Genomic DNA, 26,384 nt, shown 5'->3' with positions numbered 1-26,384 from the left:
CAAAACAATCATTTTTTCAATTTTTCTTTCATACGAAAAACCATAACAATTTCAAACTCTGCTATTGTTTCTAATTTTGTCAAAAAATCATGAAATGGAAAAAATAATAAAAAAACGAAGTGTTTAATAATATAAAATAACCAAAATTGCAAAGAAGTTAAGTTTATAAACAATGATATAACTCAAAACACTCAAAACAAAAAGCTCGTGAAAATATGAGCAAGTCTTTGATCAGAAAAATAAAACAAAAAATTCCAGATCTATTTACAGAAATAAAAAAAATAAAAAATATTTTCTGGCATAGTATATAAAAGTTTAAAAAAGGTTTCCTGTTATTTATTTTTTACTGAAAGTGCTCCTGTGAGCCAGAAAATTTGGGTCCCGATTTAAAAAAGGGGATATGATAAATTACTGACCCTTATGAATTCACCTTGATGAGAAAGGATTTTTCTGATTGATATTTTCGTTATTGTTGATTATCCTTCGAGAAATTAGTTTCAATCACTTTTGAAATGAAATCATATCGGGAAGTGGGGACAAAACGAAAAGTTAAAAATATTTATGAAGAAGTTATTAATATGGGGGAAAATATGGACTTTCAAGCTTTTTTTGCACAAAACACAAAAAAAAAAAAATCAACTTCACTCATTACTTTATTTCACTTTCTCAGATTTCAAAATAAATTTGATTTTCATATCCTGAAACAGGTATTGTTGTAATCAAAACATAAAGTCTTCCAACATTTCACGAATGTCAAAAAATGGACCAATTCTGATTGTGTTTTTTGTTCTCAAAAAGAAAATGAAAAGTTCACAATTTTTCAAAGAAAATGCATGAAGAGAAATATTTCGCACCATATGGATATCATTATTGTTTTTTTTCAACAATTTTTCTCGATTCAGTAACTTAATTTTAAAATGAGCTGACCAAATGCAATATAATTTGAAGATATTTTTAAAAAAATACGTATTCACACTAAAACACTTTTTCGATATTTAACAAATTAAACTGTTTGATTTTTTTTTTTCTGATTTTGTGATTTGTACGATTTATTATTTGAAATATAAATTACAAAAAGTTGAGCAAAGTTTTAATTAATTAATTAATTTCTTAACTTATTTATTTATTTTATTTGAAAAAATTTTGTTCATCCATAATAAAAAAATCAAGTTATTATTATTATCATTTGAGTGTTTGCAACACCTTTATGTGCGGTGTACCTTTAACAAGAAAAATTATCGTTTTTATTGCATTTTTAGACGATGACAATTTATGTAACTTTTATTTCAAGACTGTCAGATGGACTCATTCTTGCAGGATCAATGATGGATGATACTTGTCTGCATTTTTTTCGGTTATTTTTGAATACACTATAATATGTATTTATTAATAATTTATGAATAAATACAATCCTTTGAACCCGTAGCATACGATCTTGAACCTCAAAAAAACAAAGCAAAACAAATTCTTAAAACATTGACATTTTCTTCACCCAAACAGCTTGCTATCGAAGAAGGAAGATTCATATACTAGTTTGTTTCAATTTGAGGCCAATAAAATAACAACTATATTTTTCAATTTAGCTATTCTATCGATCATAATGTTGTATTTCTTGCTCTTTGTTCTTCGTCTTTTCCTCGTTCAATCGCATTTAGCTATTTGGAAGACATATCACGTGATTTTTTAAGGCTTCATGCAACTGAAATAGAAGCAGCAATAAGGCCATTCGCATTTGTATCTTATGACATGGAAATGGAAAAAAAGCGGAGAAGATACTGTGAAATGAAGCAACAACACAAACTTGATGAATTGAATGAAGAATTGAAAGATGTTCGAGGAGTATTAACAAAAAGTCTTGAAGATGTTATCGGAAGAGGAGAGAAAATCGATGTTGTAACACAACTTTCTACTAATCTTGTTGCTGATTCAAAATCCTTTAGGAACCGTTCAATTGAGCTTAGCAAGGGAGCAGGAATTCGTCAATATGTTCCTTATGCAGTAGTTGTTCTTGGAGTAGCATTAGGCTTATTTTTGAGGGCAAAACTCTTTTAAGTTTTTTTAAATACATTTCACTTTTTTTAATTCATTTCTTCAATTTTATGGTTATTACTACAAATGCGTAACCTTCAATATTCCTTAATCCTTTTATATTTAATAAAAGTTTTCTTTTTTCATCAAAAATAATTGCAAAATGTGTGAAGAAAACATCAATTTCAAAGAATCTACAATTTATGAACTCTCGATCACAAATAGAAATCATAAAATGATATACTTTTTCAAGCCTCTAACGAAGACTTCAATAACAACTTGTATTGTCGGTGAATAAACGAGTCCAGTTCAAAATATGTGATTTCGAAATTCATGAAGGAGCCTTTCCAATTCCCACTGATTTTTTATGCTTTTTCTTTAAGCCTTCTTCCGCATTCGCTTTTCCTTTCGTTGCATTTGATGTTTTTGTTTGTTCAACAACAAAAGAAGTATTCACTGATTCTCCATACAGTTTTTTCAAGAAGAACCGCTCAAAAATTCCAAAAGGCGTTGGACGTTGCTGCTTTCTTCTGAAAATATGTTCTTTCACCAAATAATGCTGTAGCAAATTAAAGAACGGTAAAATAGTTTGCACTATCGTTAATGAAACAATATCGTATTGCCTTCGCATGATCGAGCACACTGCAAAATTCACAACAAACATGCTCAAACTCGATTTCCATTTGCTAAGATCATACGACTGCACGCTTTGCATGTCGTATGATGGCCTTCTGATGGTTTTAAAGGAAACAAATTTTCTATTTATAAATAACAAAAGGGCAATAAAAATACCCGCTTAATAACGCTTCAACAGATGTCCTCATCACTGGTACAGATTTTATGTATGGATTTGTTTTCATTATTTTCAATATAAGAATGAAATATATTCCTAAGTAAAAAAACTGAGAAATGTAAAATATCTTTGCTAAATTTTCCCGATAATTTCCCATTTCCCAGTCAATTTTCCTTGCAACGAAAAATTCCGTAAATAACACGGTAGAAACTCTAATCAGAAGCTCCATAATCTACACAGACTTAAATTATGATCTCAAAACATAATTAATTATTTATAATTTTTTAATTAGTGTGACATAGGAATGAACGCTCCTGATCGAGGCGCTTTAGTTGCATTACCATCAGGAGTTGAAAAGGTTACAGTACAGATTGATAAACGTGTTCCAAATGCAGCTATATACACATTGCAATTGGAAGATCATACTATTGGAAATCTTGTTAGAATGTGTGCTTATTTAACAATTATACGATTGTATTTACTGTATTTCATTGTGAAATATTAATCAAAAAATATTTTTAAACATATTTATCTTTTTGAATTGTTTATACTGCAAAATTTTCTTTTCATAAATATGCTTCTCAATTTAGGCAGCTTCTGCAATACCCAGAAATAGAATTTGCTGGCTACCAAATGCCACATCCTCTTAAAAATGAATGCATCATCAGAATCCAGACAGACGGAAGCATATCTCCCAAAGATGCATTGTTAAAAGCTTTCCGTGATTTGCAGACTACATCAATTTCAATGATGAAAGAGTTCGATGCTGCTGTGAAGCTTGCACATTGAAATCAATTTTTATTTTCGTTGAATTTTCACATTTTTTAAAACTTTTATTTTACATTTCAAAAAAGAAAAAAATTTCAAAAAATCCATCAGTGCTGAAAATAGAATAGTAGTTGGATTTGCATGCATAATTCACAAATTTCAACAAAAATTCAAAATGGGAGGAGAACACACAATGTAGAAAAAGGGGATCGATGTAACGTGATGTGATAAAAATAAACAAATGAATTAATGAAAACAACGAGAAACTTAAAAACAGGAATGTGAGAATAGAAAATAGATTTGCATACATCAAACAAAGGGAATTAAATATAACAGAATTGTTTATTTCAAATAGTGAAAATAATTGGAACATAAAAATTAATATTTTGCAAAAATTCTATGAAATATGCTGAAAATTAATGAAAATCGGAAACACAACCTTTTTGGTGGATATGAGAAATTAATAATTAAAATATAAATTTTTATCACAACTTGAAATTCTGATTATTGTTATTTTCAACATTTCAATTTTTGGTAAATCGAAGATATAAAGTTTGAACATTGTATATGTGACTCAATGTTATTATCTGCAATCAAAGCATTACCACGATGACACTAACGTTATCTTGAGTCTCCAACGCATCTGCTGCATTTCTGAGTCGAAGAGCAGCCAACTCTGCAAGATGGCCCTTGTTAATGCGATGACATCTGCATCCAACCCCTTCCACACCCCGTATCCCTCTCTTCTTCCTCCTTTTCTTCTCCTTGCCTGCACCTCCTTCTCCACCGTCTTCCTCCATTTCGATTTCTTTCTTTCCTTTCCGTTTTTTCGATTCCTTCATCGACTCCTCGCTCTTTTTCGCTTGCTCCTCCGTTCCAGACGCTCTTTCGTCCTCCAGCTCCAACTCGCTCTGATCGTCGTCAAACAAAGGATCATTGAACACATCGTGGTTGCCAGACTGCGCCCACGGGCACACCAGCTCCGCAATCAGCTGGTTGTTGAGCACATCATACACCCCATCGCAGCAGATGACGACTGCCACATCCTCCCTGGCCCAGTTGGCGTGTGTGTATTGCGACGAGTCCGACCACGCTGTCAGCGGAGGAAACTTCATCGAGTTGAACGTGGCAGTCAGAGAGGGAAGAGCAGAGTATGCAGCAGGGATGTATGAGGCAGTGGAGAGCAGCTGCAGCCCTTCGTCCAGCGAGCAGTTGATGATCTTCTCTGTCTGCGTGTCGTATGTGTTGCTGGTGGAGTATGTGAACGAGTCTGAGTCGAAGTACGTCTCAAACGAGACTGGCTTCGCATTCGGGTTCCGCCCTGGCGGTGGATCGTGGTTGGCTGAAGGATAAGGCGCCAGCTGGAGCAAGTAGCTGTTCAGCGTCTGCGCCAAGCTCTTGTCGTGGATGCGGTACGGCTTCTTCTTCGCCTGCGGGCAGAAGTCAGGCAGCTTCATCAGCACGTCCTTTGGCACTTCTTCATCTGGGTCATAATCTGCGCCATTCCCCCTTTCTTCCCTCTGCTTCCTTATCTCCTCTTCAATGCGCAGCTGCTCCTCGTATATATCTGGCTCGTCGTTGTCATCTGGAATCTCCACATCCTCCGTCCTCACTGCATTCACAATCCTCTTCGCACGCTCAGGCCGGCACCCGATGTGGAGTCCTCGCCACCTGTTGAGCGCCATGCAATACACATCAGGCTCCTTGCAGATGGCCGGGCCGTTGTCTTTATCGCCCATCGCCCGCCCCACAGCAAGTATTCCATTCACTCTTCTGTCGCCGTTCAGGAAGCCGCCAACGCTTTTGATGTAGTTCAGCTCCCTCTTCACGTCTGGCTTGTGGTCGAAGGTGATGTTTTTGCTGGCGACAAACACACCTAAAGGCATCTCGGGGTAAATGTGGGGCTGAAGATAGGCAGTTGGGGAAGGGTCATAATACTTGATTTTGGAGTGATGAGAGGAAACAACAGCTGAAGTGGCTGTTGAAGAAGAAGAGGAAGAGGAAGATGATGATGTCAATGAACTCACAATAGAAGAAGAAGAAGAAGAAGAAGAGAGAGAAAGATCTGAGGTGGTATTATTCTTAGGGAGAGAGTATGGGTGAGGTGATTCAGAGTTGTATGATGTGGTGAATGTGTATGAGTGTATGAGATCAGGAAGTGTGGAGGCAGAGCTGTTGTGGAAGAGTGTTGGGCAGAAGCATGTGGGAACGACAGCTTCTGACGGAGAGGCAGAAAGAGAAGAAGAAAGAGAAGAGGAAGGAGAGGAATTTGCTTGGCTGGTTGTGGAGATGGAAAGAGGAGAGGGCTTCGAGTTGGCAGATGAAGGAGAAGGAGAGGGAGAATTAGAAGAAAGGGAGAAAGTGGAAGGAGAAGAAGCCAAAGAAGACACAGACGCTGAAGAATTCAGTGTCTGTCCTCCTCGTCCTCCTCCTCCTCCATTGCCCACAAGCTGACTGCCAGTCAAAACCATTCCCGCTGTCCTTTTCACCTCTTTTCTCGCGCCAAACATCCGCTTGTCGTAAAAGCGTGACACTAACACAGCTCTGCTGTCGCCCACATTTGCAGTGTAGACGCGTGTGGGGGTGATGATGACAGAGACAGCACAGGCACCATCAGGCACCATCAGCACATCCAACTTTGTTGCCAACAAGTCGAATGTCTCTTCCAACAGACGAGACAGACAAGGGTGCTTGGCACTGCCGGGGGTTTCAGGAGAGGAAGGTGAGGAAGGTGAGGAAGTGGAAGAGAAAGATGAGGAAGAGGGGTAAGATAATGAAGAAGAAGGGGAAGATGGTAAAGTGACAGAAGAAGCAGAAGAAGCAGAAGAAGAGAGAGCATTTATTGAAGAGTGGAGATTCGGTGTAGAAAGAGCATTGTATCTTTCCTGCACTTTGAGAGCAGTTGAGTATTGTATCAGCTTTTTAATCTTCTCATCTCTTTCTCTTCTGATCCTCCTCCTCTTCTCGCACTCCTTCTCCACCACCAGCAGAAACGCCTCAATAAAATGCGCCGATAAGAAATTCGCAGTGGCTGGCCCGTGATGCCCATCGAAGACACAGTAGAGGCCACACCCGTTGACACCTGGGTGGAAGTAGGGACACGGATTGTGCCTGACCAGCTCGTTCAGATGCCGCTGCACAACAGACGGAGGAGGTGGCTCACCTTCATAAAATGGAAGCACACTCTCAGTCATTGGCAGCCCTCCTGTCTCAGATGTGCTGTGTGACAAAAGCGGTGTGGCTAGCAGATTTGTGGTGGAAGACATGGGAGACGAGCCAAGAAGGGCAGTTACACCCGCAAACCCGCTCTGGGCAGCGACCTCTGCCGCAGCCAGTTCTGTTGCCTTTTCCTTCATTGCCTCTCTCATCCGCTTCTTCCAGATGCTCTGCTCGCGCGCATTCATCGCCCGCATCCCTTCCACCGTCATCCGCAGCTCCTGCGGGTACCTCAGAATTCTCCGGAGAATTCCTATTTCTCCGTCGCAGATCAGCGCCTCGATGTCCCACCCGCCCACAGGCACCAGCAGAACCGCGTCTTCCATCGAAGGGCGGGTGCCGTTTGTTTCGCAACACGCCACGTTGTGGATGGCGAGTGAGGGGTGCACAGGAGGAGGAGAGGTCGGGGGAACAGGATCAGTTGTGAATGAAGGGGCAGCTGGGATCTCGATGGGCTTGACTTTCGGGATGGGATATGGATGTGCTGGGACAACATACTTCGGAATGCTTTCGATGTTTGCTTGGGAATTTGACTGAGAGGCCATTTGGGCAGTGGGTGCAGTCAGATGAGGCAGAAGGCCCGAAGATGACTGGCTGCCTATGATCATCTGCTCCATCCTGCTCTGCACCTCTTCTGGTGTCTCCACATTCTCATTCGGCTTCACTTTCACACTCTCCTTCACATCGCCCAACGGAAATGGCCTTGGAAGAGAAGCAGCTGCTGGGTCAGGAAGCGAATCAAAGCTGTCACTCAGCATCGGAGGTGGAGGTGTAGGCAGCTTCGGCACTCCTCCTCCTCCTCCTTCTTCTTCCTCCTCCAGTTCATCCAGCATGTCGAAGTTGATCTCAATCTCCTCTGGAATGGGCGGGGGCTCAGGCAGTTCGAGCAGAGAAGGCGAGAGGATGGGGCCGAGGGGCGGGGTGTAAGGCTCGTCGAGTGGAGGAGGAGGTTCATCGAGTACATCAGGGAAGGCATCAGTGTCAGCGATGGAGGGAGAGACAAGGGGAGGAGAAAGAGGAGTGAGGAGAGGGGAAGACAGAGGAGGAGATTTGGGAGAGGAGAGGGGCGGGGATAAGGGGACGAGGGGAGGAGAGAGAGGAACAAGAGGAGGAGAAAGAGGGACAAGGGCAGGAGCCTCAGGAGAGAGAGGGAGGATGCTTGGTGAGTCTGAAGAGTCTGAAGAGTCTGGAGAAGGAGAAGGAAGAGGGGCAGGTGGGTCGAAGATGTCTTCTTCAGCAAATTTGTCGTTTTCTTCATCGTTCTTTTCATCTGAAGAAGGAATTGGAGGCACAGGAGAATCAGAAGAAGAAGAAGAAGAGTCAGCAGAAGAAGGCGGGTCAAAAGCAGAAAGGAGAGCGTCTTCATCAATTCCAGGTGTGGACATTGGCATTGGTGGAGAATTCATCCCGTCTGGTGTGTCTACGGGCGAAGGTTCAAGTGGTGACAGTTCTTCTTCGTTGTCTTCCTCTTCTTCGCCTGAGGACGAAGGAGAGGAATCTGAATCATCGCCATTTCCTTGCTTTTTCTTCTTGTTCTTTTTATTCTTCTTCTTCTTCTTTTCGCTTTTGTCTTTGTCTTTGTCTTTCTCCTTCTTCCCCTTCTTCGACTTCTTCAGCTTCTTCTTCTCCTTCTCCTCCTCTTTCTCCTTCTTCTTCTGCCTCACCACATCATCCTGCTCGTTCACCGACAAAAATGGATTCATCGTCGGCGGAAAGCACTTCGGACAAAGCGCTTCCTTTGGGATGCCCTCCAACATCCCCTCCACCAAAGGCACACGCTGCTTGAACGGCTCTTTCTTCTTCGCCAAGTACTCTTCTTTCTTCTTCTCTTCTTCTGTCTTTTCTGCCGTCTCGTCTGCATCCATGATCTCAAACCCGTCTTCCTCTGCCTCTTTCTTGCTCTGCTCCTTGCTCTGCTCTTTCTCTTCGCCCATCGAATACTTCGTCCACTCGAACCACGCCTGGTCTTCTTCATATCGGTCAGCCATTCCTGTGCCTATCTGATGAATAAGCTCAGTTTCTGGGAGAGGACTGGGGAAGAGAGAGAGAGAAGACATGGACGAGGAGAGGGACATTGAGAGAGGAAGAAGAGAAGAAGAAGAAGATGAGGAGGAGGAAGAAGAAGCCAAAGAAGAAGACTGAGCAGCACTCCCACCAGCAATTGAAGCATATGGCATTGGATTGTCTCCCTCTGCGAGTGGCAGAAACGAGGCGTCGAGTGCTCTTTCGTAGCAATTTGGCACAGAAATCTTCTCGTCTGTCCTTTTCAGCAGCATCAGCAGCTGCCTCTGGTTGTACTGCGCATCAGACGGTTTCAGCCTCTTTGCCAATATCTTGTTCCTCAGCACAATCTCCTTTCTAATCTTCACTTTCCTCGCCAGCTCTGCCTCAAACAGCATCAGCGGCGTGTGGACGAGCCATGGCGCTCCGTTGAGCGGGATGAACGAGCAGCCGACGTTGCGGATGAAGACAGGGTGTCTCGAGACATACCCCATGAACACCATGTTGTAGTATGTCTGGGATCCCCTCAAGAAAGAGAAGAATTTCGGCTCCAGGCGCTTCAGACGCTCTTGGATGACTTTGCTGGGCTGATGAACGAGGAACAGCCGGCGTGCTTCAGCCAGCTCGCCTGCGCTGCGGCGGGTGAAGGGGATGCGAAGGGCGAGGGAGCGGGAGCGGAGGGAAGAGGCAGAGGAGAAGGGGGAGAAGGGGGAGAAGGGGGAGAAGGAAGAGGAGGAAGAGAATGAAGAGGCAGAGCGGGAGAGGAGAGAGAAAGAGGAGGAGGAAGGGAGGAGAGAGACAGAAAGAGAAGAAGAAAGAGAGGAAGGAGTGTTTTGTCTGCTGTGGAGATCAGCCAGAATATTCTGCTGGAGAAGAGCAAGAGACGATTGGGACTGTGTTTTTGTGATTGGAGTGGAAGATGCTGTGGAAGCAGGCGTTTTTGTGGGAGTTGAAAGGGCAGAAGAAGAAGAAGAGGAGGAGGAAGAGGAAGAAGAAGATGATGAATCAGAAGAAGATGCTGCTTCATCTTTCAGTGGGGTTGGCTGCATGTTCTCTTCCACCACTGGAATCTTCGGCTCTTCATCTGTGAGGGTGAAGTCCATCTTTGGAAGAGGTTTGCTTGACTCTCCGTCATCATCATCATCATCATCATTGCCATTCTCATCATCGCTGTCATCATCATTGCCATTAATCTGCCCCACAATCCTTTCCAGTTCTTCTCTGTTGGCGCCTCTCAAGTACACATTCATTTCTTCGCCCCATTTTGTTGCTCCGATGAAGTTGAAGGAGATGTCCAGATACATCAGCCATGCTCCTTCATTCTGTGTCTTGTCAGGTGTGTAGTCTTTCATCTCCAGCTTCTCTCTCTGTTTCAGTGCCACCAGCATGCTCTGCATCTCAATCACACGTGGACGATTAGATGTTTGTGAGGAGGAAGAAGAAGAGGAAGATGATGAAGAAGAAGATTTCTCCTTCGTCTTCTTATTCTTATTCTTCTTCTTCGATGAAGAGCTCAACACACAAAAGCACGAAAAGCACACAGCTCTTGATTTTCCCTCGCCTTCATCGTCTGACCCGTCTGTTGCTCTGTAGAAGCCATCCAGAATCCACTGGTCATCCTCATCCATCTCATCTGCCTCTTCTCCACTCTTCCCTTTTCCCTTGTTGTTTTTACTGCTTTTCTTATTGTGTGCTTCACTCTCAATCGCCTTCGTGAGCTCAGCCGAGTTCCTGTTGAATGGCATGTCCACACACCGATAGCACTTGCAGTGTGGTGCATGTCCCGGCGTCCTCGCATACTCCTCCAGCGCCATCTCACTCAGCGTCTTCTCCTCTTTCTTCTCAGCAGCTGCTCGATAAGAGTCAGGCAGCACCCACCGCGGCCCATCGAGCTTAGCCATGTTCTCTGGATGAAGTCTCTTGTCGTGCAGGAGAGCGCGCCAGGGCACCGAGCGTAGTCTGTTGTGGGACAAGTCCACATACACTGCCTTCATCGTCATTGGGAAGAAGTGCGGGGAGAGGAAAGAGATCTGGTTGTAGGAGAGGTCCAAGCGGAGGAGTGAGGTGCAGATGCGGAACAGGTCGTCAGGGACTGTCTTGATGCGGTTGTGTGCTAGAAGCAGTGTCTGGAGGTCAGTGAACTTCAGCACAATGGATGGGAATGTGGTGAGTCTGTTGCTGTTGAGCTTGAGGGAGTCGAGCGAGGCGAACGAAGGGCGGCCACCGGGGATGATGGGGCCAGGGTCTGTCTCGGTAGCAGTGCGGATGGCAGGCTTCTGCCCAGGCAGGCGGACGAAGAAGTAGCTCTCGATGTCTCTGTAGGACGGGAGCTGGCTGAGGCAGTTGCCTTCGAGAGTGAGCTTGCGGAGGTTGGGGAGGGCAAACACCCAGCAGGGCACTTCAGCGATGCGGTTGAAGTCCAAGTTGAGGGTGTAGAGCTCGACAAGGCCAGAGATGCAGACAGGGATTTCGGTGAGGTAGTTGAAGGAGAGATCCAAAGTGTGCAGGTGCTTCATCTGGAAGACGGCAGGGTCTAATTCCCTGATCTGGTTGGCAGCGAGGAGGATGTTGTAGATGGATGTGGCGACGAGCGAGTGAGGAAAACACTCAAGCTGGTTGAAGCGCATGAGGATGGACTGCACTTTCCAGGTGGGCGGAAGAGGGTCGGGGAATTCGGTGATGCGGTTGCGGTCGACGGAGATGAAGGGGAGGGTGTCGCCAACGTCCGGAAAGCGAGTGAGGAAGTTGTCGGTGAGCAGCACTTTGAACTGCTCGCGGTTGAAAATAAGAGGAGGGACACGCGTAATCAGGTTGTTGGTGGCAGAGAGGGAATTAATTTGCTGGGTGAGGGGGAGGGGGTGGGAGAGGGAAGGATTAAATAACAGATAATTCAATGGGATAAAAAAAATATAGTGAATAAATTTGAAATGTGTTGTGAATTTTAAAAAAAAGCGGGAAAAATTAAAATCATGATGCTCATCGTTCAATAAAAAACTTATATTTGAGTATCATTTTCTCATTTAAAAGTTAAAATATTTCTAGTGACATTGACTTTTCACACTTTGAATGAAGAAATTGATCGAGGCAGCTTTGAAAGTTTGTTAATTTTAAGCTCCAAGCTTAGAATGTTGGGAATAAGCATTGCAATGTCATCAGGAAGAGAACGCAGTTCGTTTCCTTGCATATAAAATTGCTTCGCATTTGGCATAATTTTAAATGTCTTCAAACGAAATAAAAATATAAAGTGATAACCAAATAAAATATGCACACATATCGAGAAATATGTTGAATTTCATTCATTCTCAAATCAAGAATTTCCAAGTAATTCACAAAAGAAGATTTTGGAAATCCAAAATCTTCAAATTCATTCGTAATTAGAGTCAATTGAGTCAACCGAGGAGATGTTATTGGATATATTATTTTATGAAGATTGCTTGCTTCAAAATCGATCTTCTTTAGATTTTGGTGATTTATTGGGGGAAGAGTTACCATCCTAAAAAATAATTTTTAACATACAATTTTTTTTAAAAGAGCACAGAATAACAATTCAAACCATGACTTTGATGAGCTAAGATACATCAAAGCAGGGAAAGTAACTCCCAAATCATGAGTAAAATATGACATCTTGTTTAATCCAATTTGAAGTTCCAACACTTTCTTAAAAACTGCATGAGGCAACTCTTCCAAATGGTTCACAGAAAAATCCTGCAGAAAAAAGCCATAAATTGCGTTTGACACGCACAAACAAAACAAATCAACTTCAAATTAAAGTTAAATACATTGCAACATACAAGCTTGTCCAATCCTTCAAGATTTGCTAGATGAGCAGGGATTACATGAAAGCGATTTTTAGCAGCGGTAACTGAATGAACACTAGGAAAAACTTCATCTATGCGTGGAAGATCCTCAAGAAGGTTTGAAGAAACGATGATGGACCTGACACTTGTCTTTTTAGTCGTGAGTACGTTTTCTGGTATACTCATCAGGTTCTTGTTTGAAAAGTTTAAAGTCGGCCCATCAAGCTTGATGCTTTGTGTTGGCCCCATTTGTTATTTGTTTTCAAACGAAATTTTTGATTTTAAAAAATTGCAAGTGGCAGAAAACAATTATTATGAAAAATGATTTTTTATAAAAAAATAATGTATATGATCAATTCATTATGTTAAAAAATCGTGTTCTTTATCCAGTCGAAGGTATTATATCAAGAATATCAAATTATTTTAATTAATATATTTTTTTCTTTGCCTTTCAACCAGTGGAAGTTCGATTGAAGCCTGGAATATCAGTTAGCAGAACTCAAATTAGAACAGAGGTTATCAATTTGTTCAGCCGAACATGCCCTATTTTGCGTACTGGACCTGTTGATTTTAGTAGCAATTTATTCTTAAAGCAAAATGTTGAGAAGGTGATTATTATTGATGAAGGTTTTTACTGTTTCTTTGTTTGCTTTCTGAATTTTCACTTTTTGTGATTAAATAGAGGAAAGGGAAGGGAGCATTGAACTTGTATCTTTTTGGCAAGCAGATATAAAAGTAATGATTTATAGCTGTGAAGAAAGTGGCTCAACCGAGGACTCTGAAGGAGCTGATGACGATACTCCAAGTTGCACTCAATGGGTTTTACCGAATGGAAGCTTAGAAGGAAGTTGGGAAAAGTACGAATTTTATTTCGCGTAAAATTTAACTTTATTTATATATTGATTTTAATGTTTCAGTTTGATTTATGAGCCAGGATTGAAGGGGAGGTTATTGTCATTTGTTCAAACATCACTTTTGTTCAGTGAACGCGGAGTTGATCCAAATATCATCGGATGCAATCGCCTCGTACTGCTTCATGGTCCTCCAGGTACAGGAAAGACTTCTCTTTGCCGTGCTTTAGCGCACAAATTATCAATTCGCCTTGGAGATGAGTATGAAGTCAAAGATTTTTGCTCTTCAATTTGGAATATTTGACTATTTTTTGATTTTTTTGTATCATGCTTAACAATGAATCTGAATAATGAACAAACCATTGGCTTCCTTTTTCTGAATGACAGATATCCGGCTGGAGGTGTTCTTGTGGAGATCAATGCACATTCGTTGTTTTCAAAGTGGTTTAGTGAAAGTGGAAAGTTAGTGATGAAGATGTTCCAGCACATTCAAGAGCTGGTTGAAGAAGAAGAGATTTTCGTAGCCGTTTTGATTGGTTTGTGGAATGCGGATATAATTTTTTTTTTTAACTGAACAATTTTCTCCTTTTGATGCTTTCATATTGAACATTTTTTTCTTTTGACAAATTGAATAAATTTTGTATCAGATGAAGTTGAATCATTGTCTGCCTCAAGAAAGTCAGCCATGAGCGGAAGCGAGCCATCTGACGCTATTCGAGTTTGTATTGCTATTAACATTCGTTTCTACTCATTTTTTTTCTTTCTTGTTTGCTTTGACACTCTTGAATGCTCTATCAAACACCTTTTCTTCATTTCATTCTGTTTAAATGACTTTCAGGTTGTTAACGCACTTTTGACACAAATAGATGCACTGAAAACAAAACGAAATGTGATAATCTTCACAACATCAAACATCACAAAGGCGATTGGTGTGCTTTCAAGCTGTTGAACGAAAATAATATTTCTTCTTCTTTTTTTTCAATGTGATTATAAATCTTTCTATGATTGGATTATCCTGTCAACACATTAACCTCACATGACTTTTATATAATCGACTTAAAACTCCATTCAAATCTCTATCATTCAATTGAAAATGGACAGACTCTGCCTTTCTCGACAGAGCAGACATCAAACAATACATCGGCCCGCCAACAGCAGCTGGGCGCTACTCCATCCTCAGCTCGTGTGTGGCAGAGCTTGTGAGGAAAGGGCTTGTCATTCAGAACTATCCAAAAGCTTCATCATCATCATCATCATCATCATCATCATCTTCTTCTTCTTCCTCTTCAATTCAGATGGAGATTGCCTCGACTGATACTTCTTTTTGTCTGTTGCCTTTTATTCAAGCACAACGTGTCATTCCATCAGAGAATGTTTCATCTTCTTCTGAAGAGACAAATCTTGCTTCGTTAATTTTGGCGATAATTGCACAGCACACAGATGTCTGCCTTCTTTTTCATTACTTTTAATCATCTTTTTTGTTGTTAATTTACAATTTATTTATTCTTCACTAAATGCTTCACTATTTTATTTCATAATAATTTAAATTTCCCTCTGATTCTCAAGGGATTGAGTGGAAGGACACTCAGAAAGCTTCCATTTCTGGCCCATTCATTGTACTCCCACTCGGCTCATCTGCGTTCGCTGCTTATTCAGAGCCCTTCTTCAGCATCTTCATCGACACCTTCTTCTTCTTCTTCTGCGCCATTGCAAACTTCATCTGACCTTCTTTCAGTTCTGTCTCCTTATTTCAATCAAATACTTTCATCATCATCTTCTTCTTCTTCTTCTTCCTCTTCCTCTTCCTCTTCCACAATTACAACTCCTTCCTCGTCTTCTCTGCAAAGCTCCAGTTTGGATGCAAAGGCAGCTTCCGAACAGAAAATCGATGTTTTGCAACAACGCTCGAATTTCCCAAGTCTTCTGATGTTTTTAATGAATCTTGCAGAAGCTGTGGCAGAAGATGCCAAAGATAGAAAATTACTCGAGAGCTGAGTTTTAAGATGAACATGCAATCATTTCATGTTGAAAAATGAATTTGAATTGATTTTTTTTTTCTATTAAATTCACTTCTCCATTCACATCAAATAACTTTAAAAATTTCATTTTTTCTTTGTATTTATGCTTCTAAGTTCTGAAGCGAACACTTTGATAAACTTTTTAACAATATTTTCAACATACTTAAGAAATACTCATAAACAAAAAATCTAAGAAAAATAAAGTATAATGGTACAAGACTTGGAGAAATCTTCAAAATGCACGTTGGTAATGAAAATTTCCTAAACGCAAACAGAGGTTTGTATAAACATTTTTTCTTGAAGCTATTCAACGTATTATCGCTGTTTTTAGATGCTCCAACGCTTGACGATGAGCCTCGTTTGCTTTTTCTCTTTTTTTGTTTTGTTTAGTTTTTAAAATATATTATATTCCATTTACATCACTTTACTTCAGGAGGAATTAAAATTCTAGAAGCACCTCTGTCACTTACACAAGAAGAACTTCAAGAATTCTTTAAAGATATTGATGAGATTTCTCGAATCCATAAGCAAAATAGAGCAAAAGCCTTAACTGGATATATATTTGTCTACTTTAAAAAAGAAGAAACAGCAGTCCATTTCATCAAACAACAGTCAGTTGTATGTTCTAAAATATGGAAAAATGAAGTATTTTGATGAACTCTTTTCTTTTTATTTGTTCAGACTCTTGGGGACAAAGTGTATAAAGTTCAGCCTGCGTTTCGCAACAAAACAGTTGTAGTTCGCGGAAACTTTGATCGCGAAATTTGTGATAAAATTGCTCAAATTTGTGAGTATGTTAACGATTTTATTCTTTTTTAAACTTATTTCAACAATAAACAATTACAGATCAGAATATGGAAAACTGACTGGTATAGCATTGTCCACCGACTTCAAAACGTGTTTTTATCAGTTTGAGCTTCGTTCATCAGCGCTGAAAGCCCACGATCTTTTGGTAACACATTCTCAAGTCACTATTCCGCTTACAGTGCATTGGGCAAATGTAGGGATAAGTGAAAATACACTCGTATTTGTTATAAAGAAGCCACATACACTCACCGTTAAAAGCAATGAGATTAGGCAGATTTTATGGGAAAATCTGTTCCATGTTTCAAAGGAAATTGTGGATCAATGTTCAACTGGATCGACTCATTCTTCTTCTCCAGCTGCCTCTGATTCTTTTCCTCTTAATTTGTCTTCTTCTTTTTCTTCCTCCTCCTCATCCAGCACCCGAGAAAGGCTCTATCTGACACTCGAAGACATCTATCTGCCGTTCGAAAACGGGAAGCTGCAGGATTATGGCTTTGTGATGTTTCCTGAGGAGAAGGAGACATACAATTCGATGTTGTGTGTGAAACGCGCCCTGCAGCTGTTTGAGGAAGGAATCAAAGCAGACCCCGTCACCTTCTGCTTCTGCACCAACGTCCTCACAAACCCTTCAATCAGAATCCCAAAACTGAGAGAGATGCACGCTGCTGCAAGCTCAAGTGCAAATGCTGGAGCAAATTCTTGCTTTTCTCGGCAGAACCAGATGAGACCTGTGCTTCAGCCAGTGCTGAGCCAACAGCTGGGCTCTTTCTCTTCTTCTGGCCACTCATCATTTCCACCTTTTCCATTTGCCCAATCTCAACACACATATCCAGATAGCCCTCAAAACCCATCACTCACCCCACTTCGCTATCCTTCATCATCGTTATCATCATCATCTTCTTCTTATAACTCATCTTTTTCATCCTCTTCTCTGCCTTATCAGCAAAGCGGGCAGCCTTTCCAGCCACAAAACATCCAAACACAACGTTTCCTGCCTCAGCCAATTTACTCATCCACTCAGCCAATGCAAATGCCCTCATCTTTCACAGCAGATGCCTCATCCAAAAATAGAATGACTTCTCCACAGGCACCTTATCCATACTCCAATCCATATGTCTTTTCCTATCCATCCAGTTATCCTTCGAATCCTTCTTCTTCTTCTTCTCAACAACAACAACAACAGATGCAACAGACACAACAGCAGCAGAGAACATCTGGGCTGTCTTTCTCTTCTCTTTCGCCTTCGCCTTCAGATCTTTCCTCATCACATCTCTCTTCATCCCAACCACCTTCTTCTCCTTCCTCTGCTTTCTATCCTTCATCGCCTTATATGCAAGTGCCATACACTCAGCAGAACTCTCATTATCAATTGCAGCCCCAACAGCCTCACGCAATGAGTGCTTCCTCTCCTTCAATGCATCCCACTCCCATCAATTATCCCTTCATCTCACAATCTGCATTTCAACCTAATATTTCATTCACTCCTTCTCCTTACCCTCCACACACTTCAACAAATCCTATTCCCTTTCCAAAACTTCCTCCAATGCTCTCCATCGGTCAGTTTCAGCAGCTCAGCACTTCTTCTCCTTCTCCTTCCTCTTCTTCCTCTCCCTCTTCCTCTTCCTCCTCTCCCTCTTCATCATCATCCTCTTCCTCCTCTTCTCCATCATCTACACCTTCCTCTTCCGCCCAGCCAGACTCTGCCCCTTTCCCTGCCCCACTCACTTCTCCTTCCTCAAACAGCACCAGCTTCGAAGAGAACACATCTCCCTCTCTTTCCTCTGCCTCCCACACGCCCGCTGCAGACGGTTACCAGAGCTTCTCCATGTTTGCTCAAAGGAGCTCCTCAGCTTCTCTCAATGCCTCTCTCAACGCCTCGAACAACGACTCCGCGCAGATCAGCCCGTTTGGCATGGCCTTTTCGCTGGCTGAGCCAAACTCCATTTCGTCTGCTTTTTCTGCCTCGCCTCTTTCGCCAAATGCTGCTGCTCATCTTTCTGAGCACTCGGGATCACCCAGTCTGTCTCCTCCAGCTGGACCTTATTTGACAATCACTTCTTCTCCTTCTGCAGCATCGATTCCATCCTCTTCCTCTTCCTCTTCTCCTTCTTCTTCTCCCACCACTTCTTCATCATCTCCATCTAAATTATCATCTTCTTCCTCATCTTCCTCTTCATCATCCATTTCACAGATGTCTTATACTTCATCTTCGATGTCTCCTTCATCCACTTTCTCCTTCACCAAGCTCTGTCTTTCTGCGCCAATCGCCAGCCAGCCACAAAAAGCGACTGCAAACGAGCAATTTGTCATCCCATCACAGCCACTCAACACAAACTCGAAGGAATTCACTCAAAAAGCGTTCACACAAACCCAATCAAAGTGGTTTTCTGATCAAAGCACACTGTCTTTGTTGAGCGATGAGAGCGAAGAGAACACAAACACAAACACCAACAGCAGCAGAAGCAGCTCCAGCAGAAGCAGCTCCAGCAGAAGCGAACAGGAAGAAGAAGAATATGCAGACGATGAAAGTGACTCGTCTTCTGATGGCATTTCACTCAAAGACGAGAAGGGATCGATGAAAGACTCGGTCGATGCTCAGAGAAAGAGCGAAAGTGCTGCTTTGTCTTCATCTTCCTCATTAAATGTAGCTGCTCCTTCAAAAGTTTATCGTTCCAACTCGAATTCTCCTCCGCCTGCAATTTCACCTTCTTCACAGTCAACTTCTTCTTCCTCTTCTTCCTATTCGTCATCGGTGCTATCTTCATCATCATCTTCTTCTTCTTCTTCCTCTTCGTTGTTATCAAGTTCCTCCTCCTCGTCTTCTTCTTCTTCTTCTTCTTCTTCTTCTTCTTCTTCTTCTTCTTCTTCTTCTTCTTCTTCTTCCTCATCCACTACATCAGCATCAGTCTCTGCCTCAGCATCAGCATCTGCTTCTGCTTCAGCGTCAGCCTCAGTCTCTGTTGCGTCACACTCTGCTTCTCAGGCGCCTCCTTCTCCCACCATGACTGCTCTCACTGCTTTATCTGCCCTGTCAGTCGTCACCACACCCGCCAGCCCCTCTTCCCACTCCAACAAGCTCAAACACTCTCTCCATCGGTCTTCTCGCACAGGCCGTTCGACACAAAGTGTTGCAGACATCTCAACCCATCCACACTCATCCAGAATGCACAGATCACAGCGCCTCTCTTCCTCAACATCACCTCCACCTGCGGAAGAACCAAAGAGGAAAACGAGGCACAAATCAGGTAAAGGATTCCTGTTGAAGTCATATACGGACTGTGAGTCAAACAGAGAGAGCGAGGACAATGCAACGAAGTCACTTGACGAAAGCAGAAGACACAAAGAGAAAGGAAAAACAAGAAGCGGAAACGAGAAAGAAGGCGATGACTTTGGGAGCGAAGATGATCTGTCTGATTATGGAGGATATGTGGACTATGCAAATGATACGCACAATTACATGGCAGGCAATACAGCCACGTATTATGGGCTGGCAGAAGAGAGAGAAAGACAGTCATCAATCAGCTCACTCTTTGTGGACATGTCGCGCAACACCCGACAATTGCACGGAGACCGAAAGGACTCACCAGAAGGCGCAGGTTCTCAGCAGAACGGCACGTTTCTCCCGCCACTTTTGAATCGCCTGTCGTTCTTCTCGTTTGGCGTGCCGCAGACGACGCAGCTGTTTGCGTCTGCACCGGAGTTCTTCTCGCAGCCGCTGGTAGCCATCAACCAGGATGATCTGTTTCTCATCCTGAGATACTCTCTTTCGCTGGCATCGCTCTACAACAAGCAGCTGAACGAGCAGAATACGTCGTATCAGCAGGGAGGCAGCGTGGATCGGATGACTGTGCAGAGCAAGGACTACATTGGAGCAGACAACTTTGCCAGTGGAGAAGGAGAAATACCTCAGAACAACGATCAACAGATCGCAAAGAAAGAGACACATTCAGGAGAAGCTGTGGATGAAAGCAATTTGAATGATTCCGCTGGCACGGAGACTCAGGAAAAGGCAAAAGGGAAAGGGAAAGCAGAGCCAAAGATTGAGCAGACACACGAAGTGGTCGAGAAACCTGATGAGAGTAACATAACGCAGGGATTTATGATGCCAGAAGCAGAGCAGCCGACATCAGGAATAAGGAGTGGCATTGAAAAGGAAGATGAGTTTGGTGTTGAGACTCCATATGACAATGCTGCCGCTGCCTTCAAAGATCAGCCAATGGAGTATGAAGATCTACTCTCCATTCATTCATCATTTGACGCGTCTGTGCCACTCAGCTATGTCAATTTTGTGACAGAGTCAGAAATGCTGCGTGTGATTGAAGAGCAAAAAAGAGCTTTCAACAGAAATGCCAATGCATCTGCTCCTTCTCGCAACATTCTATATTCTCCTGGTGACCAATACTACTCAAAGCAGGATGAGTACACACCAACAGTACAAGCAGCTGCCTTCTGCATTCCTCCATCAGCAACCGCCCCTGTCAGCTTCCACAGTGACATTGGCAGCGAAAACTCGAATTCGCCACATACTTCTCTTCAGGATACTCGTTCGCCTTCGGAAGCATATGTGTCAGGCTCTCCTCGGCTGCTCCTGGGAACTGGAAGTGCTCAGCCTTCGCAGCCTGCTTATTCTTCTTCTCTCACAAGCCAGCCTATGTCATTGTCCGCACATCCATCTTCATCATCATCTCCTTCATCATCATCATCTACTTCTTCTTCAGCTCTTTCTCCTCATCTGTCTGGTGAAGCTGCATCCTCCTCTTCTTCGCCTTCTCAGCCTTCTCCCTCGTATTCTGCGAACAAAAGCAGAACTAGTAAGTCAATTACGCCATCAGCATTAGCTCCCAAGACAAATTCAGCATTCCAGCAGCCATCAAACTATCAATATTCGCACAATTCTACAGCCTCTTCACGAATAGCTGTTCAGTCATCAGACATTATTCAAAGAGATAAGCCCAACTTTCCACATGCCTTTGGCCACCACTGGCCCGACCGCAAGAACCAGAATTTGCAGAGGCAGAAGGCTCTTGACAATCCTCAGTTCGGCCTTTCGCAGCCTCCGCCTTCGCTTCCGCCGGCAGACGGAGAGAAGGAAGATGTGATTGATTACTATGAATTGGATGATGCTCCTCCAGAAACACAATCAGACGAGCAAATAACTCAAAATTATACGGCTGCTTTGCCAGGAAATGACCAGTCTTCATATTTACCAGTGGAAAATCAAAATGCACATCAAAGTGATGAAGAGACAAGTGAACAGAAAGAAGACGAGAAAGAAAATATTTGCTATAGCCATCAAGAATCAAAAGAGGCTAATGGTGCCGTGAATGAGTTGTGCAGCACTTGAATATTTTGAGGAATTATGTTCTCAAATATTTTGTATGAATTTAACTAAATTTCTTTATTTTCTGAATAATAAAACGTATTTTGTTTTCAATTTATTTTTTTATGTGATTGTTGTTGAGTTGCCTTTACATTTAAGCGTTTTTTGTGAAGTATGATTTCCATTGGTTTTTCTTTAATATTTTCAAAGTGAAAATAACACTCATCTTGTTGTATTAATTTCAGACTCCTTTGATTTTGTTATGTTTCAATTTATTTAATGGAAGATTTTTTTATTAATGTTTTTTGTTAATGAAGAATTCAAAGGTTGGTTTCGAAATTTACTGTTTAATACATATTTTTTTAAAAACTGCTGCGAAATTTTATTCCTTTGTTTTCGAATTTCAATTATGATATTTGTTAAGCAACAGTCTGATTGTATGTGCGTTTAATTTCTTTTGAGTAAGTTTCTCTATTAATGAAAACAGTATGTATAGAAGTTTTTTAGTGAAGAAATTCAGTTTGAGAATAATTGCTACCTTGTTTCTTTTTTCTTTTTGTTTTTTCTTTCTTTCATTCAGATTCAACGAGGATTCAATATCATATTTTCTGTTGAGGTTAGCAATTAAAATTTTTTTCTCTATATTTTAAGATGCTTAGTTTTCTTCCGTCACTTTATTTAACCTTGCATATTGGCAGCGAATATTGAACTTTTCTGCTTTGTTTTTTCCCTGCCAATTTTTAAGAGCGATCTTTTCAATGTTATTAAGTTGCATGAGATTTGTTTTGTAATTTTTTTCCTGAGGAAGATAACAAGCTCCACCATTTTCCATATGCAGTTTTATTTTTGAGGCATAAACTCTTTATTCTTTTTCATTAAAAAAAAAGCTTTCTTAAAAATAATTACAAGGGATAGACTTTCAAAATCGGAATTTCATTCGCAAAAATTGCAAAAAATCCATATTTAGATATTTCAACATAATCAAATGATAATTAATAAAAATTTGAAAGGAAGAACTTCTCAATTAGAGTTCAACTTCAATTAATAACAATAAAAGAAAATAATGTCATGATGCATTTTGCTGTAGCCTTTTTATCATTTGGATGTGCTGCTTTATTACAAATTCCAGCTTTTTGTAATATTTGACAATTCCTCTTCCAGCAAGGTCTCCATCGCTTACCGAATACGATTTTTTCTTTTCTAATTCATCTGCATTTCTACCCTTCTTTTCAATAACGTTGCATACCCACCTCTTTAGCTTCTCTCTTTTCTGATATGTCCAGCAGTGTTTTTCCCTCCATTCATCGTCCAGCCAAAGCTGTATCTCTTTCACTTCCCAATGTTCTGCACCGAAGCATTGCACTCCTTCCTTCTCTGCCAACTTCAACAAGCGCTTTCCGTCTTGTGGGAAAATTACTTCATCTTCAAAAATGCGAAGCGATGACTCTGGCTGACTAGAATGAAATTGGCATTTATCTGTTTCATGTTGAGAGATTTCTTTTTCCTCACTTTCTTTTCTATTTTCACTGCTTTCAGCCAGAAGGAGAATTAAACCACAGATTTTGAGATCAAGCACACGCTTTGGGTAGTACGGTGGATGATGAAGCAAAAGCAGGGAAGCAACAGAAGAAGCCAATGCACAGAGCACATTGGATGAGAGAAGAGGATGTTCTAAAAGAGTTAAAAGAGATTCCGGCGTAAAAGAAACTGGAGCTGCACAAGTAATTGATGGTAGGTAGAGCATGGCTTCGGTCTTGATTCGAGATGGCCGATGTGACTGTTCGGTTGTAATTGAAGAAGATGATTTGTTTGCTTGTTCTTGTTTCGATGTAGAATTTACATTAATTTCTGGTTTTTCACCAGCTTCTTTTTGACAAATTGTGGGCTCAGCTTTTTTCTCTTCAACAAGTTCATCATCTTCCCATCCTTCATTAACAATATCCCAAATATGGTGAGAGGTGAAAAGATGCTGTACAAAAGCAAATGCAGACCACAAGCACTGCATCATCAGTTCGTGTTGAGGATGAAGCAGTTTGCCAAATACATTTAAAAGGCTATCCATCATCTCCAACCCTCCAATAAGCTCCGTTATTGGCATCCAGGCTTTCCCGTAATTGGCCTCCATCTCCTTGTCAATAGCTGCATCCATTGCCTTTTCGATCAGTTCGCTCAGCTGTAGATAGCTTTTGCCAACAATTGATCCATGACTCAAAGGATGACTGCGGCATAAGAGCAATCGAGGGAAATCAGTCCAATCAAACCACCCTTCTTTTGTTTGCAAAAGTTTTTGTTCATTTCCAGTGGATTCTTTCAGAATCTCGTTTCCCTTCGAAATAACGAAGCTCAACAATTGCTTTAATTCTCTTTGTGAGTTCTTGAATTGCAGACTCTCACAATCAGTGTCGGAAATTTCTGTGTCTACAATCAATTCGTTCAATTTATTCAATATTTGATCCAAATACAAATATGTTGTTTCGGTACTTTCTCCTTCTTGATCCGTCGTTTTTTCTCCTTTTTCCATTTTTTCCTTTCGTTTTTTGTTTTCCTCCATCACATCTTCGCAGTTTATTTCTCTCATAGTTGATCCACAACTTGGGCAGATTATTGCACAAAGAACATCGTCCCAACAACAAGGTGAAGCGAGGAGGCAAAATAAACGCCTCATTAAGACAGATGAACAGTTATCACAACCAGATAGATCAGATGTTCTATTACCAATTTTAAAGGCAGTTGAAGATTCTTCTTTTTGGTGTGGAAACTGATACATGCAATCTTCTTCGTTCGACTTTGCTTGTTCAAAATCTTGATTGAAGCTTTGAGAGATACTTGAAAATGGAAATGATGTATCGGGAGATATTGCACAATCAGCCATCAGCATCCTCTGTTGCTTATCGCATTCAATTGAACAATTTGCTTGCTCTTTTTTCAAAATGGAATCTTTGCTGAATTCACCTCTAATCCAATATTCATTTTCAATATCTTCTTTTGTTTCAGGAAGAAGATATCCCCAAGAGCCAAAAAATGTTCCTTTTTCATCCAACTTTCCAAAAATTGAATCTATGTCACTATTTTTCCCTTTCTCTTTCAATTTTGCATAATTCTTAACACAATCGCTGCTGATTTCTTCAATTTCAGTACCATCTGGCATCGAATTAAGAATACATGAAGATAAACTGTTCACGATCTGTGAAATCTGACTCAACTTTGCATTATTTATTGTTTCTGCAGCATCCAAAGCAAATACATCATAATCGTCTTCTTGCTTAAGTTTGTCGCTCTCATTTTCGCTTTTGCTATTTTTTTCTATTTTTCTCTTTTCATACGTATCTCTCAATATTTTTTGCTCTTCCATTCCCCAAACACGTCTTAAAAGCAGTCCATCATCTCTGCATCTTCTTCCTCCGCCTTTCTCAATGGCGCTGCTTTTGGTGCATCGTTCACATCCACAAACAAACCCATAGTTTTCCCGTAATTCCTTCCTCCGTCTTTCCCTGCTAATTCTTGTCTCTGAGTAGTCAATGCAGACCTCCTCTCCTTTGAGTATGTCTTTCAAACAGATGATGCGCAGAGTTCCCTTTGAGTCGTGAGAAAAGGCAGCATTTGGCGAACAAGAATGATTGAATAGTGATGCAACATGAAAAAGTCCAAATCCTGTCTCGCGAAGGATTGAATGCGCATTGCAATTGCAAATGGATCGAACTTTTATAAGCGCTTGGAGTAGGACAAAGGAGATGAAAGAGTCCGGATATGTAAATGAAGAGATGTCTGATTGGACACAGGGTGGCAATTGAATTGAAGACGGCCGTTGAATGTTTTTTGGTGTTTCATTTAGAGATATATTTTCCTTATTTGTCAATTCATCTCCTTTTTCATTGCTTTTATTGTTTTCACAATCATAACCTTCTTCTTCCTCTTCTTCTTCGTCATCTTCGTCTTTGTCATCTTCGTCTTCCAGCCAATTCTCGTATAATTCTTTTAATTCCAGTTCTGTATCCTGCGTGGAAGAAACAGTTGTCCTCCATTTCTGAGGTTCATTCAAGCAAAAATGTTGTGAACTTTCTCGTTTATTTCCTTTAATTTCTCCGCAAATTGGGCATAAATCTTTGTGAATGCCATATTTAACAATGTTTTTCAACATTTTAAGTTTTTCATCTGTTGAAGCGTAAGCAAGAACCGACATTGTTGATTCGCCGTGTTGAGAAATGAATGATGCACTTGAACCTTTATGTCCAACAAGATCAAATATTCTCTGGATAAATGACAAATTATGAAATGGTTTCATCTCTGGATATAAGACGTGATCTTTCTTCTTCTCTAAGCATTGATCAAAATAAAATATTGATAGGAATCTTAATAAATGCAGATTGTCAGAATCAGACAAAAAATCACTTTCATTTGATAAGAAAGCTCTGCACTCAAAGAAATGCATTTGCTCATCTTTTTGTCTGCAGTCCTCCGAGCAATACCAAATTTTGTGGCATTTAGGGCACTCAACGCAACCTGCAAAAAATAATTATAAGTTTAAAAAATAAGTTGCATAATTTTGTTAAAGCGTGCATAAATGATGGCTAACAGCAACTTGATATGTGATTTGTGCAAAATGAACAAAATGACCGCCTGGATTCCACATAAAGAACATGAGCAATGCTAGATTCTTGTAGCAGAATATCCCCTGGTTTCAACTGTTGAGTTGAAACTACTACCCTTCCACGTTGAGTTGTTTCAATAACTTTTATCAGTGGATTGGCCAGTTGACTGATATTGCAATTATAAAATTTTGCCCCA

The 26,384-nt window shown here is 41.1% G+C and overlaps 6 protein-coding genes across 6 annotated transcripts; 4 read left to right on the top strand and 2 right to left on the bottom strand.

Annotated features, from left to right (window-relative positions):
* Window positions 1-1,153: 1,153 nt before the first annotated feature.
* On the top strand, window positions 1,154-2,160 carry MONOS_16839 (Vesicle transport protein Sec22A). Its single transcript, XM_067869707.1, has 4 exons — window positions 1,154-1,192; window positions 1,260-1,338; window positions 1,427-1,532; window positions 1,584-2,160. Exons 2-4 carry the CDS (start codon window positions 1,263-1,265, stop codon window positions 2,050-2,052), a joined length of 651 nt encoding a protein of 216 aa, XP_067729493.1. The 5' UTR covers window positions 1,154-1,192; window positions 1,260-1,262; the 3' UTR covers window positions 2,053-2,160.
* A 929-nt stretch (window positions 2,161-3,089) lies between these two features.
* Window positions 3,090-3,709, top strand: MONOS_2420 (putative DNA-directed RNA polymerase II). The gene is made up of 2 exons (XM_067872339.1): window positions 3,090-3,268; window positions 3,412-3,709. The coding sequence occupies exons 1-2, from the start codon at window positions 3,126-3,128 to the stop codon at window positions 3,608-3,610; spliced, it is 342 nt and encodes a 113-aa protein (XP_067729492.1). The 5' UTR covers window positions 3,090-3,125; the 3' UTR covers window positions 3,611-3,709.
* Window positions 3,710-4,182: 473 nt separating this feature from the next.
* MONOS_2421 (putative leucine rich repeat protein) lies at window positions 4,183-12,430 on the bottom strand (the record flags this gene model as incomplete). Its single annotated transcript, XM_067872340.1, has 4 exons — window positions 4,183-11,646; window positions 11,868-12,026; window positions 12,077-12,299; window positions 12,360-12,430. The coding sequence occupies 4 exons, from the start codon at window positions 12,428-12,430 to the stop codon at window positions 4,183-4,185; spliced, it is 7,917 nt and encodes a 2,638-aa protein (XP_067729491.1).
* Window positions 12,431-12,961: 531 nt separating this feature from the next.
* MONOS_2422 (Pachytene checkpoint protein 2 (TRIP13)) lies at window positions 12,962-15,568 on the top strand. Its single transcript, XM_067872341.1, has 9 exons — window positions 12,962-12,999; window positions 13,063-13,230; window positions 13,286-13,460; window positions 13,521-13,715; window positions 13,842-13,990; window positions 14,102-14,172; window positions 14,293-14,383; window positions 14,556-14,896; window positions 15,021-15,568. The coding sequence occupies exons 1-9, from the start codon at window positions 12,966-12,968 to the stop codon at window positions 15,447-15,449; spliced, it is 1,653 nt and encodes a 550-aa protein (XP_067729490.1). The 5' UTR covers window positions 12,962-12,965; the 3' UTR covers window positions 15,450-15,568.
* Window positions 15,569-15,709: 141 nt separating this feature from the next.
* MONOS_2423 (uncharacterized protein) lies at window positions 15,710-22,432 on the top strand (the record flags this gene model as incomplete). Its single annotated transcript, XM_067872342.1, has 5 exons — window positions 15,710-15,749; window positions 15,804-15,830; window positions 15,906-16,090; window positions 16,154-16,263; window positions 16,319-22,432. The coding sequence occupies 5 exons, from the start codon at window positions 15,710-15,712 to the stop codon at window positions 21,621-21,623; spliced, it is 5,667 nt and encodes a 1,888-aa protein (XP_067729489.1). The 3' UTR covers window positions 21,624-22,432.
* Window positions 22,433-22,541: 109 nt separating this feature from the next.
* MONOS_2424 (putative SET domain) lies at window positions 22,542-26,384 on the bottom strand. Its single transcript, XM_067872343.1, has 2 exons — window positions 26,173-26,384; window positions 22,542-26,099 (listed from the first exon to the last, which is right to left on the bottom strand). Exon 2 carries the CDS (start codon window positions 26,026-26,028, stop codon window positions 22,666-22,668), a length of 3,363 nt encoding a protein of 1,120 aa, XP_067729488.1. The 5' UTR covers window positions 26,029-26,099; window positions 26,173-26,384; the 3' UTR covers window positions 22,542-22,665.

This window comes from Monocercomonoides exilis (assembly GCF_001643675.1).
Source record: "Monocercomonoides exilis strain PA203 chromosome Unknown scaffold16-1735695, whole genome shotgun sequence".
Classification (NCBI taxonomy): domain Eukaryota; phylum Preaxostyla; order Oxymonadida; family Polymastigidae; genus Monocercomonoides; species Monocercomonoides exilis.
This window is presented reverse-complemented; position numbering and strand designations above follow the sequence as displayed.

Coding starts and splice junctions, on each gene's coding strand:
- MONOS_16839 (XM_067869707.1), top strand. CDS start 1,263: ATGACAATTTATGTAACTTTTATTTCAAGACTGTCAGATGGACTCATT. Junction 1,339..1,426: donor ATCAATGATGGATGATACTT/GTCTGCATTTTT, acceptor TTGAACCCGTAG/CATACGATCTTGAACCTCAA. Junction 1,533..1,583: donor GAAGGAAGATTCATATACTA/GTTTGTTTCAAT, acceptor TTTTCAATTTAG/CTATTCTATCGATCATAATG.
- MONOS_2420 (XM_067872339.1), top strand. CDS start 3,126: ATGAACGCTCCTGATCGAGGCGCTTTAGTTGCATTACCATCAGGAGTT. Junction 3,269..3,411: donor ATTGGAAATCTTGTTAGAAT/GTGTGCTTATTT, acceptor TTCTCAATTTAG/GCAGCTTCTGCAATACCCAG.
- MONOS_2422 (XM_067872341.1), top strand. CDS start 12,966: ATGTTAAAAAATCGTGTTCTTTATCCAGTCGAAG. Junction 13,231..13,285: donor GGTGATTATTATTGATGAAG/GTTTTTACTGTT, acceptor GTGATTAAATAG/AGGAAAGGGAAGGGAGCATT. Junction 14,173..14,292: donor AGCCATCTGACGCTATTCGA/GTTTGTATTGCT, acceptor AATGACTTTCAG/GTTGTTAACGCACTTTTGAC.
- MONOS_2424 (XM_067872343.1), bottom strand. CDS start 26,028: ATGCATTTCTTTGAGTGCAGAGCTTTCTTATCAAATGAAAGTGATTTT.